The sequence below is a fragment of the Martes martes genome (assembly GCF_963455335.1).
Source record: "Martes martes genome assembly, chromosome: 15".
In the NCBI taxonomy this organism is placed as follows: Eukaryota; Metazoa; Chordata; class Mammalia; order Carnivora; family Mustelidae; genus Martes; species Martes martes.
This window is the reverse complement of record NC_137903.1, coordinates 33,596,419-33,610,553: the sequence shown is the minus strand read 5'-3', so window position 1 is coordinate 33,610,553 and position 14,135 is coordinate 33,596,419. Positions and strand designations below refer to the sequence as shown.

Below are 14,135 nucleotides of genomic sequence, written 5' to 3'. Positions count from 1 at the left end.
AGATTTTATTTATTTATTTAAGAGAGATATAAGTAGGCAGAGAGGCAGGCAGAGAGAGGAAGGGAAGCAGGCTCCCCGCTGAGCAGAGAGCCTGATGCAGGGCTTGATCCCAGGACCCTGGGATCATGACCTGAGCCAAAGGCAGAGGATTTAACCCATTGAGCCTATCAGGCGCCCCTAAAGAATATGCTTTTTTATATAGCCTAAACCAGATGATTAAGAAAAAGGCAAAATATATCATAAAACCATGAATACCAAGAGCCTTAAAATTATTAGTTTTTTCTTTAAGATTTTATTTATTTAATTTGTCAGAGAGGGAGAGTGAGAGAACACAAGCAGGGTCATCGGCAGGCAGAGGGAGAAGGAGCAGACTCACTGCTGAGCAGAGAGTCTGAGCTAAAGGCAAACAATGACTGAGCCACCAGGCATCCCTAAAATGATTAGGTTTGATGTTAGAGCTATTTCCCAAACTACAGGGAAAGGAAATTACTAAAAATCACTAAAAAATCAGAAATTTCAAAGCACCTAATCTTGGTCTATTCTCCAGGATTTGTTCTAAGTCTCTTACTAAATTGAAAGACATTTCATTAAAATTTTAAGTTTGATGTTTAAAAGCCCTATTCTCGATAGGAGATGTGTACTTACACACTTCTTTTTTCTATTATAAGCCTCCCCTTTTTTCAGTTTTATAGATTAAAAACAAAGATAAAGTTAATGAGGTGCCTTGTAAATCTTACCCCTTACTAATGTTAAATTTAATCCCAACAGTTTTACTGAAACCCTGTAAATTAAGAGAACATAAGAGGGAAATCAAATAGTGCTGTTTTTCCTTCCCCAGTTCAACAAGTATAAACAACAGCTCTACATAAAAACAAATCAAATTGGGTATTTGAATGAGAACCCACATAGCTTCTTACAATTACCTAAGTTATCCAGACATATGGAAACTTTTATCATAAAAATTTCAAGCAGTACAACTGTCCAAGCCTCCACCGTGGGTGGTTCTAAATTTAATCTTGGCCACTAGTCCAATGTAGGACGCAGGGTAAACCTAGGTGGGGAAGGCCCCATAACAGTCCATGATTTGCTACACAACTTAAATCTCAAATCCCACCGAAACCTTTCTTGCAGCCCTAACAGCTGCAGCCACTCTGCAGCGAGCCCTGTGACTGCAGGGACCTTAACAGCAGCCCAAGGCCGTTTCAGTAAACACAAGCAAACGGGATGGGGCGCACATGCAGGCACAGTTTCTGAAAAGGCGGTATGCGGGACAAACAGAAGAGCTGCACGAAAGGATGTCAAGAGTGAGCAGGATCATGAGTTAGAAGAACACGCTTTTATTTACCCTTTCTTTCCCCTTTGAAAACATCTATACAGGCAGGTGCAAAGTACGGCAAGGCCGACAACTGCAAGAGACCAGGAGACAAAGGACATAAAACGTGGAAAGCGGGGTGTCGAGATTCAAGATTTAGCAGCAGAAATAAGTAAGTGCTGGTTGCACTGCAGTCGTTAGAAAATGTTGTTTTACTTAAGCACCTATCTATTCATGTTCCCTCTGGACTCTCTTACTATCTAAATAAAGCCCATTCCCTGGAGTCACTGGACTAGTCCACAGGAAGCCAGAGAAGAATCCTTGCTTCATTTGGAAAATTACCCGAAGCATCTCTGGGATGCAAACTCGTGCCCAATCACCCTGAAAACACATGTAACGTTTAGGGTTTGTGACTAAGCGGACACGTACAGTATAAACAACTATACATTCACCAGCAAAACGCAGTGTGTCATACCAAGGTCAGGCTGTTCTAGACTGGTGGACTTCATTTCAAGCTACAGAAACTGAAAAGTGACTTAAAAAATAATGCACTTCTTTGCAGTTGTATTTTGATTAAGTGGCATCAACATTTGGGCTACTTACGAATAGTAAGAACAATCACAGCGATGATGCCTGCATCTGAGAAAAAAATGAAAACTGTTTGAAGACTGAGCACACAAGGGTCCCAGACGGTAGATGCATTATTTTTGATCAGATCATCTAACGCCATGTCGAAGAAGTTGCTCCTTAGTCTAGTTTCAGGGTGAGCGCTAGCATGTCCAGCTCATTCTGATCACAGAATCCTTCTAATCAGATTCCAGGTTTAGGATCCATCTAGTGAAACTCTTCACTGGAACCTGACTTTTCATGGCTTCGTGCTGTCGGAGCTGTACCAGGTTACTTTGTAAAGCTCACCGGGACTATCAGAATTCCCTAGATTAGAGGAAATGACCTACAGGTCTCCATACACAGTACCACTTAGGTTTAGCATGTTAACTGGACTACTAAAATTTAAACTAGAAATGTCCAATTTTGTGAAACTTGGTTCCTTCCTTAACTACCAATGATTGGAACACAATAGATATGTCCACACAGAACTCCAAGGCCTCATAATGCAGAGTAATTAGTAGCCAAAATAATACCTAATTCCTCAAAGTCTTCAAGTGTTAGTCGGTCACTGGGCTCGGGATAGCCTAGGGGAAAAAATGGAAAAAAGTTAAAAAAGAAAGATAGCCAAAAGCTTAAAGATCCATAAATTCACTGGTTTTATTTTTTGCTTTTGTATGAAACTACTTTTAATTTCATTTTCCTTAATGGTTACCAATAAAAGTACGGTCATCAATTATAAATTTATATTTGATGTCATCAACAATATTCTTCCTGTCCACTGATAATTCCTGTGACAATATTCTGTGGTATAGGAAGCAAACTTATCACTACCATATCCTCAAAATGAGCCTGAATTCAACATGATTCTACGTAAAATTAAAAAAATAGAGGAGGACTTTGAAACAATTTAGAAGCTGATCTGGAATAGAAAGTCTCTTAAACGTAACAAAAGCCACTTATGAAAAACCCATGGCCAACATCAAATTTAATGGTGACGGACTAAAGTTTTTTCCCTAAAACCTGGAACAGGGGGTGCCTGGGTGGCTCAGTTGGTTAAGCAACTGCCTTCGGCTCAGGGCGTGATCCTGGAGTCCCAGGATCAAGTCCTGCATCCGGCTCCCTGCTCAGCAGGGAGTCTGCCTCTCCCTCTGACCCTCTCTCCTCTCATGCTCTCTCTCACTCTCTCTCTCAAATAAATAAATAAATAATCTTAAAAGAGAAAAGATCTGGAACAGGACAGGGTGCCTGTGTTTGCCACTTCTACTCAACATATTTATTGCAAGTTCATATTAGAACTAGTTGAAAAAGAAATAAAAAACATCTAAATTAGGAAGAAATAAAATGATCTCTATTCATAGGTGACACAATCTTTTACATAGAAAACTCTAAAGATTAAACACATACGCGCGCACACACACACACACACACACACAGACCTGGTGGAACTAATAAATGAATTCATTGAAGTTGCAGGATACAAAATCAACATGCAACAATCAATTGCATTTCTACACACTAACAATAAGCAGTCTAAAACGGAAATTAAGAAAACAATTCCATTTCTAATTGAATCAAAAATAGTAAAAGACTTTGGAATAAACATGACAGAGGAGGTAAAGGACTTGTTACACTGTAACAAGACATAAACAGACATAAATAAAGGGAAAGCAATCCCTGTGTTTGTGGATTGGGGGACCTACTAAAGTTAAGATGTAAACATGATAAAAAAAAATCTACAAATGAAATGCAACCCCTATCAAAATTCTAATTATGCTCTTTGCAGAAAAAGAAAAATTCATCCGAAAATTCATATATAATCTCAAGGGACTAGGAATAGTCAAGGCAATCGTGAAAAGAGAAAGAAAAGATGAAAGGACTCATACTTCCTGATTTCAAAACTTACTATAAAGCTACAATAACCAAAACAGAATGGTGCTGGCATAAAGACAGACCTACAGAAAAATGGAACAGAAGCCATAAAATAAACCTTTGGGTATGTTGTTAAGTAATTCTCCACAAGGGTGCTGACAAACTTCAGTAGGGAAAGAGCAATCTTTTCCACAAATGGTTTTGAAAACTGGATAACTACATACACAAAAGGATGACTTTTAACTCTTGCCATTCACCAAACACAAAAATTAACTCAAAATGGATCAAAGACCCTAAAAATTTAAAATTATAAAACCCTCAGAAGAAAATAAGACTATAAGCTTCATGACATTGCACCTGGCAATGATTTATTGAATGTGACACCAAACGCACAGGCAACAAAAGAAAAAAACAGATAACTTAGACTACATCAAACATAAAAAAATCTGTACATCAAAGGACACTAACAATAGAGTGAAAAAGCAACCAACAGAATGGGAGAAAATATCTGAAACTCATATAATAAGGGATTAATATCCAAAATATAAAAGGAACTCCTAAAATTCAAAAATAAAACAAAACAAAACAAAAACCAAAACACAATCCATCAAAAATGGACAAAGGACTTGAATAGACTTTTCTCCAAAAAAGATATACAGAATGCCAATACGCACAGGAAAAGATGTGCAACACATTACTAATCGTTAGGGAAATGCAGATAAAAACCACGATGAGATTCTACCTCATATATTACCTAACACACAGTATGATCATTATTTTCAAAAAGCAGAGAATAGTTGGTGGGAATGCAAGCTGGTGCAGCCACTCTGGGAAACAGTATGGAGGTTCCTCATAAAGTTGAAAATAGAGCTACCCTATGACCCAGCAGCCGCACTACTGGGTATTTACCCTAAAGATACAAATGTAGTGATCCGAAGGGGCACGTGCACCTGAATGTTAATAGAAGCAATGTCCACAATAGCCAAACTATGGAAAGAACCTAGATGTCCATCAACAGATGAATGGAGAAAGAAGACGTGGTGTGTGTGTGTGTGTGTGTGTGTATATATATATTTTTTTCCAATGGAATACTATGCATCCATCAAAAGAAATCTTGCCATTTGCAATGACATGGATGGAACTAGAAGGTATTATGCTGAGCGAAATAAGTCTATCAGAGAACGACAACTGTCATATGATCTCCCTGCTATGAGGAATTTGAGAGGCGACGTGGGGGGGTTGGAGGGTAGGGAAGGAAAAAATGAAACAAGATGGGATCGGGAGGGAGACAAACCATAAGAGACTCTTAATCTCACAAAACAAATTGAGGGTTGCCAGGGGGAGGGGGTTGGGGAGAGGGTGGTTGGGTTATGGACACTGGGGAGGGTATGTGCTATGGTGAGTGCTGTGAAGTGTGTAAGACTGATGATTCACAGACCTGTACCCCTGGGGCTAATAATACATTATATGCTAATAAAAATAAATAAATAAATAAATAAATAAAATGAAAAAAATAAAATGAAAAAAATAAAAAAAAGCAGAAAATAATATAGTAGAGGTGAAGAAACTGGAACTCTTGTGCATTGCTGGGCGGGATTGTAAAATGTGTATCCACTCTGGAAGACAGTACGGTTGTTCCTCAAAAAAGTAAACACAGAATTATCATATAACCCGCAATTCTATTCCTAGGTATACAGCACCCCAAAACTGCTAACAGGGACTCAAAATTGAAAATTTTCTATTTTCAAGTTTACCATTGAAAACAGGATTCAAACATTTGGAAGACAATATGCAGAGAAACATTACTCAGAGTAGTCAAAATGTGGAAACAACCCAGATGTCTATCAACAGATGAATGAATAAACAAAATATACAAAACAATCTATATTATTCTGCCATAAAAAGGAATAAAGTTCTGATCCATGCTACAAGGTGGATGAACCTTGAAAACATTATGCTAAATAAAATGAGGCAGAAATAATTCAATTTCTATGAAGTACCTAGACTAATCAAATTCATAAAGACAGAAAACAGAATGTTTACCAGGGCTGGGTGGTGGGGGGAACTGAGAGTTATTGTTTAAAGACTATAATGTGTTAATTTGAGACGATGAAAAGGTTTGGTAGGCAGGTAGTAGTGATGGTTACAAACGATTTGGATGCAATAGTGTCCTGAAATGTATACTAAAACAGTCCAAACACTTCTGAAAAGGAAGTATTCTGCCAGATATTAAAACAGATCATAGAGTGGAAAAAAGTGATTCAGTGCTGTTATAAGAACGGTCAGAGTTCAAGGAAACAGAAAGCTGACTGGAACACCTATGAATTTAATGACAAAAAAATTGTCACTTGAAAACAGTTGGAAAAAGAACAACTTATTCAACAAATGTTGTTACTCTGCCACTGGGTGGGTGTGGGTAGAGGGGAGAGGAACTGGATCTCACTTCAGACACCGTAATGAATTTCAGATGCACTAACGACTTAAATGCAAAGACTGCAATCAGAACTCAGGGTTGACATGATTAGGAAGTTGTAGCTTGAGGTAGACCTAAAGCTTTTATAAGAAAGATACAACATACATAGCCACTAGGGAAAAGATCATTACATCCATTAATCCATCTACCTACTGATGTAAAATTTCTATACATGTAAAAGACCACTAACAGAACAGTCAAATAAATACAGTATACATTTCAAAGTCATCACTGAAAAGAATAACAGTGAATCTAAATATAATCCCCATATAAAACATTAAGTGGAAAAATTGCAAGTTTCAGAAAAATATATACAATATGACGTCAGTTTTGTTTGCGATAAAAGGAAAAATACTCAACTATATGTATAATTACACATCTAAGGAATGCTGATGCACAGAAATAAAGAGACACCCTAAACTATTAACTGTGATTAATTCAGGTAATAGACTAGAGAGAAAGAAGTATAATTCTTTACATGTCTATTTTCACAGTGTTTGAAAATTTACAAAAACATATTCATATATCACTCATGCAACAAAGTTATAAAAAATAATCTAGGGACACCTTGGTGGCTCAGTCAGTTAATCGTCTGCCTTTTGCTGAGGTCATGATCCGGGGGTCCTGATGGAGCCCCGGGTCAGGCTCTCTGCTAAGCTCCTTGCTTCTCCCTCTCCCTCTGCTCCTCCCCTTTCCTCATGCACTCTCTTTCCCTCTCCCTCAAATAAAAGATAAAATCTTTTTAAAAAACAATCTATAATTAATAGTATACAATAAACAATCTTAAAAGAAACTGACTAGTGAAAAGGCCAAAAAAACCCCTGAAAGAATGTTCAATTCATATGAAAAAGGCTTTAACTTAAAATGAGCTCTCACAAATCAACACGAGAAATATTTTAGAAACCTAATTTTTAAAAAATGAGCAAAGGTTATGGATAAATCAATGCAGAACAAAAAAAGTTCAGCTTCATTGATAAATTATAGAAATGCAAATTAGAACAAGACATAACTTTGTACTCATCACCTTATCAAGTTGTTAACAATAAAAGCAAGAGAAAGAATTAGTGTACCTGGATACTTTGAAACTGGAGGTTTGGTTGGATAAGTAGGTTTGAAACCTGGAAAAATAAATTTGATTCAATTCACCAGCCTTATCATTATAAAATTATGGATTTAATATTAATTTTTTATTTTTTATTTCTTAAAAAGATCCATTATTTCTCAAAATGAAAAACACACGTGCTTTCCAAACTTTGCAATTCTACTTCTGGGAATTTAACCTAATACATATTTGCACAAGTACATAAGCATGCATATATATAAGAATGTCCACCAAAACTTTGTGTTTTATATGGAAATCCTAGAAGTTAACTGATAGTAAATTATAAAAATAATGTGCTCAGAGTAAACACACATATTTAAAAAAAAAATACCGTCCAGGTAGTATCATACTACATAAGAAGTATCTTTTTCTTATCTGCCTAGTATTTCTTGGGCCTTTTAAAAAATATTTGCACATTTAGATCTGCCTTAGCACCATTATATGTTGCTGATCCTTTTGATATAGTCTTTTTCTAACCAATGATAAAAAATGATTAACAATCCCATAGGGAGTTTTGATTTTATTTTTTAAAAAGATCCCTATAGTTTCTCTTCACAAGCTTTTTCTCACAATTGTTTCAAAAACTAAACTCTAGGGGCACCTGAGTGGCTCAGTCAGTTAAGTGTCTGCCTTTGGCTCAGGTCATGATCTCAGGGTCCTGGGATCTTACCCACATCAGGCTCTTTGCTTTGAGAGGACCCTGCATCTCCTTTCTCTGACCCTTCCCCCACCTGTGATTTCTCTCTTTCTCTCAAATACATAAATAAAATCTTAAAAAAAAAAAACCCAACATAAACTCTATTGGTGTTTTATAAACTCTTTCTGAAATGCTTTTACTTCAACTCCTTGAAAAGAACATATCAACAAACACTGCACCACAGTGTATATGTCCACCAGGCCCATGTGAGTAAATATGAATGGGTCAAGGAGTATAAATTTCATATGCAATCTTAACATATCAGTCCACCAAAAAAATATTTCTTTCCCTCCAAACCTCATAGCACTCAACTAAAGTACACAAGGAGGCTATCAGGTACTAGGTTTATAGGAATTATAAAAAGAAGTATTCTCATTACCATGTTAATATGCATAATTCTCCCAAATCCTTTCAAATAGTACAGCCATAGGAAATATACAAACAAATTAAAAGCCAGTATTCATGATCTGTTTGAGTTCAACACCTCCATGAAATCGTAAAGTCCCCAGGAATGAGGTGACTTGAATAAGCAGAGCCAAACTAGGACCCTGATGAGGTCAGCCCGGGCTAATGCTCTTCCCACTATTCTGTTGTCTCGTGTTTTCTGAGACAGAGGCCAGAGAGAGCAGCCCTCAAATCAGGAAGATATTTCCTTCTATTAGAGCAAAATCAGCTTTCAAGTCTTACGTAGAGTAGCTGACAAGGGGTCCCTGCAACAAATCCTTCATTTCGTTTTAATGAATAACAATTTTTCCTGCCTTTTCGTTGCTTTGAAATTTAGGTTCAATTGCCAAATAAAAATGCCTAATAAAAACAAAAATAATAATTGTATGAAGCGGCAAGGGCTGGGGATGAGGGAAGACATTCAGGCCTTTTTCTGGAGATAGCAGAAATTTCCCAGTTTAAATTGTGCTACATAGAAACAAAAACAAAAACAAAAACAAAAACAAAACACTAAACTGGTTGCAGTCCAACAACTGAGACATAGTCCTGGATCAGGATGACACTCTAAAGGAGCCAACAGATCATCTTTAAACGGAATAAAACAGCAAAGTCAATGACATGTTAAAAAATAGAAGCCATAGGGGTACCTGGGTGGCTCAGTGGGTTAAAGCCTCTGCCTTCAGCTCAGGTCATAATCCCAGACTCCTGGGATTGAGCCCCGTATCAGGCTCTCTGCTCAGCGGGGAGCCTGCTTCCATCTCTCTCTCTCTCTCTCTCTCTGCCTGCTTCTCTGCCTGTTAAATAACTAACTAAATAAATAAATCTTAAAAATAAAATAGAAGCCATAGACCTTCCTCTTCATTAGTATTAATTTGAGTGATGCTATAAGTCATACGAGTTACCCTTAAAAGCTTCCTATATGCCAGGCACTGTGCTAAGTGCTAAATGTATCCCATTTACACTTTATGTAACTTATCCAAGTTTACATACATGTTTATATCTGCTGACTATGCCAGATAGTTTTAGAGTAATTATATATAACAACCAAAATGGCTATAAATATGTCCTTCATCCTTTCGTTACTAACAATGATGAATGAGTGTAAATCAAACAACAGTAAAGGATTTTTTTGTTAAATATAGGCAGGAAAGGACTAATCTGAATGACTCAAAATTGGAGGTTTTACATTCGGAGAAACAGATACTGAAAAATCAAATAACGTAGAATCAACTACTTGGGCATTTCCGCTTTCATTTATATGAATTATGCCTTTCATTCTTGACTTATTCATGTAAAAATTCTCATGCTTCAATTGACTCTAAAAGTGGTCGCTGTTCATTCCTAAAAATACTACCCAAGAGAAACTTAAATACCCATGTGATATACATGATGTGTTAAGACCCTCTGAAAACATACAAAATCACAACACAGAAATCATCTCATGCCTCCATCATGGGAATAAACACAAGACAGAGTTAAATACTAAAATTTCTTCTTTTCAATGACTCAATATCATTGATTGAATGATGCCAAAGAAACAATAAAAGCTAACACAAAAAGATGGAAAAAGACATTTGTACCTCTGATACATTTTGGCATTGCAGGCTCCCAAGTACTACTCCCACCACAGAAAACTGGGTTGCTGCCATTCAGATAGAAGCCTGGGAAGCATTCAAATAGAACCGCAGCTTGGTAGGAATATTTGTTTTTGATTCCTGATACCATTCTTCCATGTTCAACTCCTGGATATTCACATTTGACCACTGAAAAATGGAGAAATTAGTGGAAAGCTGCTTGAACACAGGAGCAGAAAAAATAGCACAAGGTAATAATTTCCAGCAGGAAGAAACATACAAGGAATGAAAGCCCAGGTGTTAATTAAAAGGAAAAAAAAAAAACCACCAAATAAACCTGTATGCATATATACATTTTAGCTCTTGGGAGACAGATTTAGAGAAATCCAATAACTTTTTTCCACCTGAAAAAGACTAGCATTACGGTTTATTGGCTTTCCTACATTTTTTCGCCATTATTGATAAGGTTTGAGAAAGGCCTGACCACCACATACAAATCTGGGGTAAGTTCAAGAGCAACTTTTGGTGTTCTTTGCCCTAGGGGTTTTTTTCAAGGTCATGTTGACACTGATCGCAGTAGCCTGGTTTTCTAGAAAGGTGGGAAACACCTTCTGAGAAGGCAATACTTGAGCTCAAAGTTAAAAGTTGAAAAGCAGGCAGCCATGCAGAGAGAGGCAAAAAGGAAGTTCTCAGGTAGCAATAACACACAAATGGAATGTTCAAGAAATGGAAAGGCCAATGGAGTTAGGGCAGCATTTTGCAAACATCTTGGCCGGCAACCCAGAGATCAAACAACACATTTTTTGCTATAAACCAGTATATGAGCACACAGGCCTGAAACACAAGTTAGCTTCATACCGGAGGACTCTGCTAGTTCCCATTCTATTCTCCCTCTTAAGAAGTACACACGGGTCATGACCTCACAGATGGATTTCAGAATCGACTCATAGGCTTGGGAGAATTTGGAAACAAAACCACAGGGCTGAGCAGTGAGTACAACAGAACATGTTATGATATTAAATCTGAGCAGTAGATAAGGGCCAGAGAGTGGAGAGTGGACACCTTTTCAACCAGAGGACTGCTCTTCCTCTGTTCCCAGGGATTCCGACTCTCTAGCAGCTGTCCTTTCCCTTCAGCCCAGGACCTTCCGGTAGCAATTCCTATAGCGCAGGTCAGCTCGTGATTCTCTGGCTTGGGTTTCGCTCCAAAGGTGTCATTTCCTCACCTTCTGATTTGAAAGATTTCCCCCTGACCCCTGACGGAGAATTCTAGATGAAGTGCTGTGGGTTTTTTCCAGCAGCCTAGCAAATACTGTCTTCCAGTCTCCAGCGTTCCTCAGGACAAGTCAGCTGTCACTCCTATTCCAGGCAATGGTGGGGGGTGGGGAGGACAGTGTGACATGTGTTTATTCTCCACTCTCCCTGACTGCTTTTCCTTGCACACCTTTTGTTTTCAGTCACTCGACCCTGGGGGGTTCTTGGTAAATGAAAACAACGTATTTGTCCTGCTGGGGTCCCTGACTTTCTTGTTCTGTGAGGTTATTGTTTGGGGACAAATGTGATTAATATTTGGCCCATGTTTATTCAAATTGGTGTCTACCCTGTTCTTTCTCCTCTTTCTGAAGCTCCAACAGCTTGTATGTTTGACTTCTCGCTACTCTTCCACAGGTCTGTAAGTCTCTCTCCCTTTCCAGTATTTCTTTTCAAATCATATTCTCCTGACTTCAGGTTCACCGATTTTTGCGCTGTTGGGCTAGATGGCTGTTAGTGGCAATAATGGCTTTCTTTATGTCGGCTAGACACAATTTACATACAGTAAAACTCATCCTTTTAAGAATACAGCTGTATTAGGGCAGACAAATGCAAATAATCATGTGATTACCACAATAAAGACACAGACAAGTTCCATTACCCCCCAACACATCCTCATGCCACTCTGTAATTGACCCTACACACCCCCACACAATCACTTTCACCATCAGCCAAACACTGATCTGTTTTCTTTCTCTGTACAGTTGCTTTTCCAGAATGTCATACTGGGATCGCAGCCTCTGACTCTGGCTTATTTCACTCAGCATAATGCATCTGAGAGTCATTCGTGCTGCTGCATGGATTGGAGCTCACTCCTTTTTATTGCTGAGTCGCATTCCACCATCTGGATGTACCACAGCTGCTAATCCATTTCACCAGTTGAGGGACAAGTGGGTTGTTCCCAATCTGGGCTGATTATAACTAAGGCAGCTGAACATTCTCATAAAGGTTCCTAAATGCACATGTTTTCATTTTACTTGGATTGATGTGCTATATGGTAAGTATATGTTTAACTTATAAATGAAAAAATGGGTTCCAAATGGTCATACCACTTTGTATTCTTACCAGCAATGTACGAAAGTTCCAATTGCTCTATACCATTGCTGGTATTTGGTATTAGTCATTTGTTTTTAATTTCAGTCATTCTAATAGGTGTTTAGTGATATCTCTTTGTGGTTTTAAATTACATTTCTATAACTTCTAATTGTATTGAGAAACTTTTCATGTACTTTTCTGCCACCCACATATCACGTTTACTGAAATGTGTCTACTCAAATATTTTTTTTTTATTTTTTAAAAATTGCTTTGTTTTCTATCTATTGAGCTTTGAGAATTCTTTATGTATCATAGATAGAAGTCCATTATTAGATATGTGCTTTGCAAATATTTTCTCCCACTCTATGCTCATTTTTCCCCATTCTTTTAACACTTCTTTTGTAGACCAGAAGTTTTGAGTTGAACATCCAATTTTTTTTTTCTAAAAGATCACACTTTATAGATGGTATTTAAGAAATCTTTGACTAGGTCACAAATATCTTGTTTGTTTTCTTGCAAAAGTCTTACAGTTTTACGTTTTACATGTAAATCTGTAGTCCAATTTCCCCCCTAAATTTTATTAATTTTTTAAAAGATTTAATTTATTTATTAGGGAGCAGGGGAGAGTGGCAGAGGAAGAGGGAGAAGCAGGCTCCCTGCTGAGCAGGGAGACCCATGTGGGACTCAGTCCCAGGACCCTGGGATCATGACCTGGGCTCAAGGCAGACGCTTAACCGACTAAGCCACCCAAGTGCCCCAATTTTATTAATTTCTAAGAATTTTTAAAATTTGAGTATAGTTGACACATGTTAGTTTCAGGTGTATAACATAGTGATTTACCATCTCTACATGTTACGCTAGACTCACAAGTGTAGATACCACTTGTCACCATACAATATTATTGACTACATTTCCTATGCTATATTTTTATTTCCATGATTTATTCATTCTATAGTGGGAAGTCTGTATCTCTCCACTCCCCTTCACCGATTTTTTTTCATCTCCCACCTTTCTTTCCTCTGGCAACCATCAGTTTGTTCTATTTATAGGTCTGCTTTCGTTTTTTTTTTTTTAGATTCCACATATGAGTGAAATCATATGGTATTTTTCTGTCTCAATCTAACTTATTCCACTCAGCATAGTACCCTCTAGGTCTATCTGTGTTTTTGCAAATGGCAAAAAGTCTCATCCTTTGTTATGGCTGTGTAATACTCGTGTTTGTGTGAGTGTGTGTGTGTGTGTGTGTGTGTGTGTGTAACATAGCTTCTTTAGCCATTCATCTATTCATGGCCATTTAAGTTGCTTCTATATCTTAACTACTGTAAATAATGCTGCAATAAATAGGAGTGCATATCTTTTCAAATTAGTGTTTTGTTTTCTTTAGGTAAATGCCCAGTAGTGGAATTATTGAATCTCTATGATCCATTTTGAATAAACTTTGGCTTCTGTTGCTAACTTTGGTCAAGGTTCCTTTTTTTTTTTTTGGTAAATGGATGTCTAATTGTGCTATACCATTTGTTAAAAACGTTATTGTTTTTCCACCGAATTGTTTATATACCTGTACACTTGAAGAAAATCAACTGGATATGTTGGCAAGCATCTAATTCTGGATTCAGTATACCATTCCCCACTACTCTATATGCCTATCCTTTCACCTTTAGCACATTGTCTTGATTATATGCCTTAAGTATATTTTACATAGTCTTAACA

The 14,135-nt window shown here is 37.4% G+C and overlaps 1 protein-coding gene across 2 annotated transcripts in view; it reads right to left on the bottom strand.

The window, feature by feature from the left end:
* Positions 1–694: 694 nt before the first annotated feature.
* CD46 (CD46 molecule) overlaps positions 695–14,135 on the bottom strand; it is a 29,522-nt gene continuing 16,081 nt past the window's right edge. For both annotated transcript variants that reach the window (XM_080824429.1, XM_080824430.1), the window contains 5 exons: positions 10,087–10,269; positions 7,334–7,381; positions 2,455–2,505; positions 1,916–1,951; positions 695–1,406 (listed from right to left, as the gene is read on the bottom strand). In XM_080824429.1, coding sequence (XP_080680555.1) covers positions 1,342–1,406; positions 1,916–1,951; positions 2,455–2,505; positions 7,334–7,381; positions 10,087–10,269 — 383 coding nt within the window. In that variant the 3' untranslated portion in view covers positions 695–1,341. The remainder of the gene's footprint in view (positions 1,407–1,915; positions 1,952–2,454; positions 2,506–7,333; positions 7,382–10,086; positions 10,270–14,135) is intronic.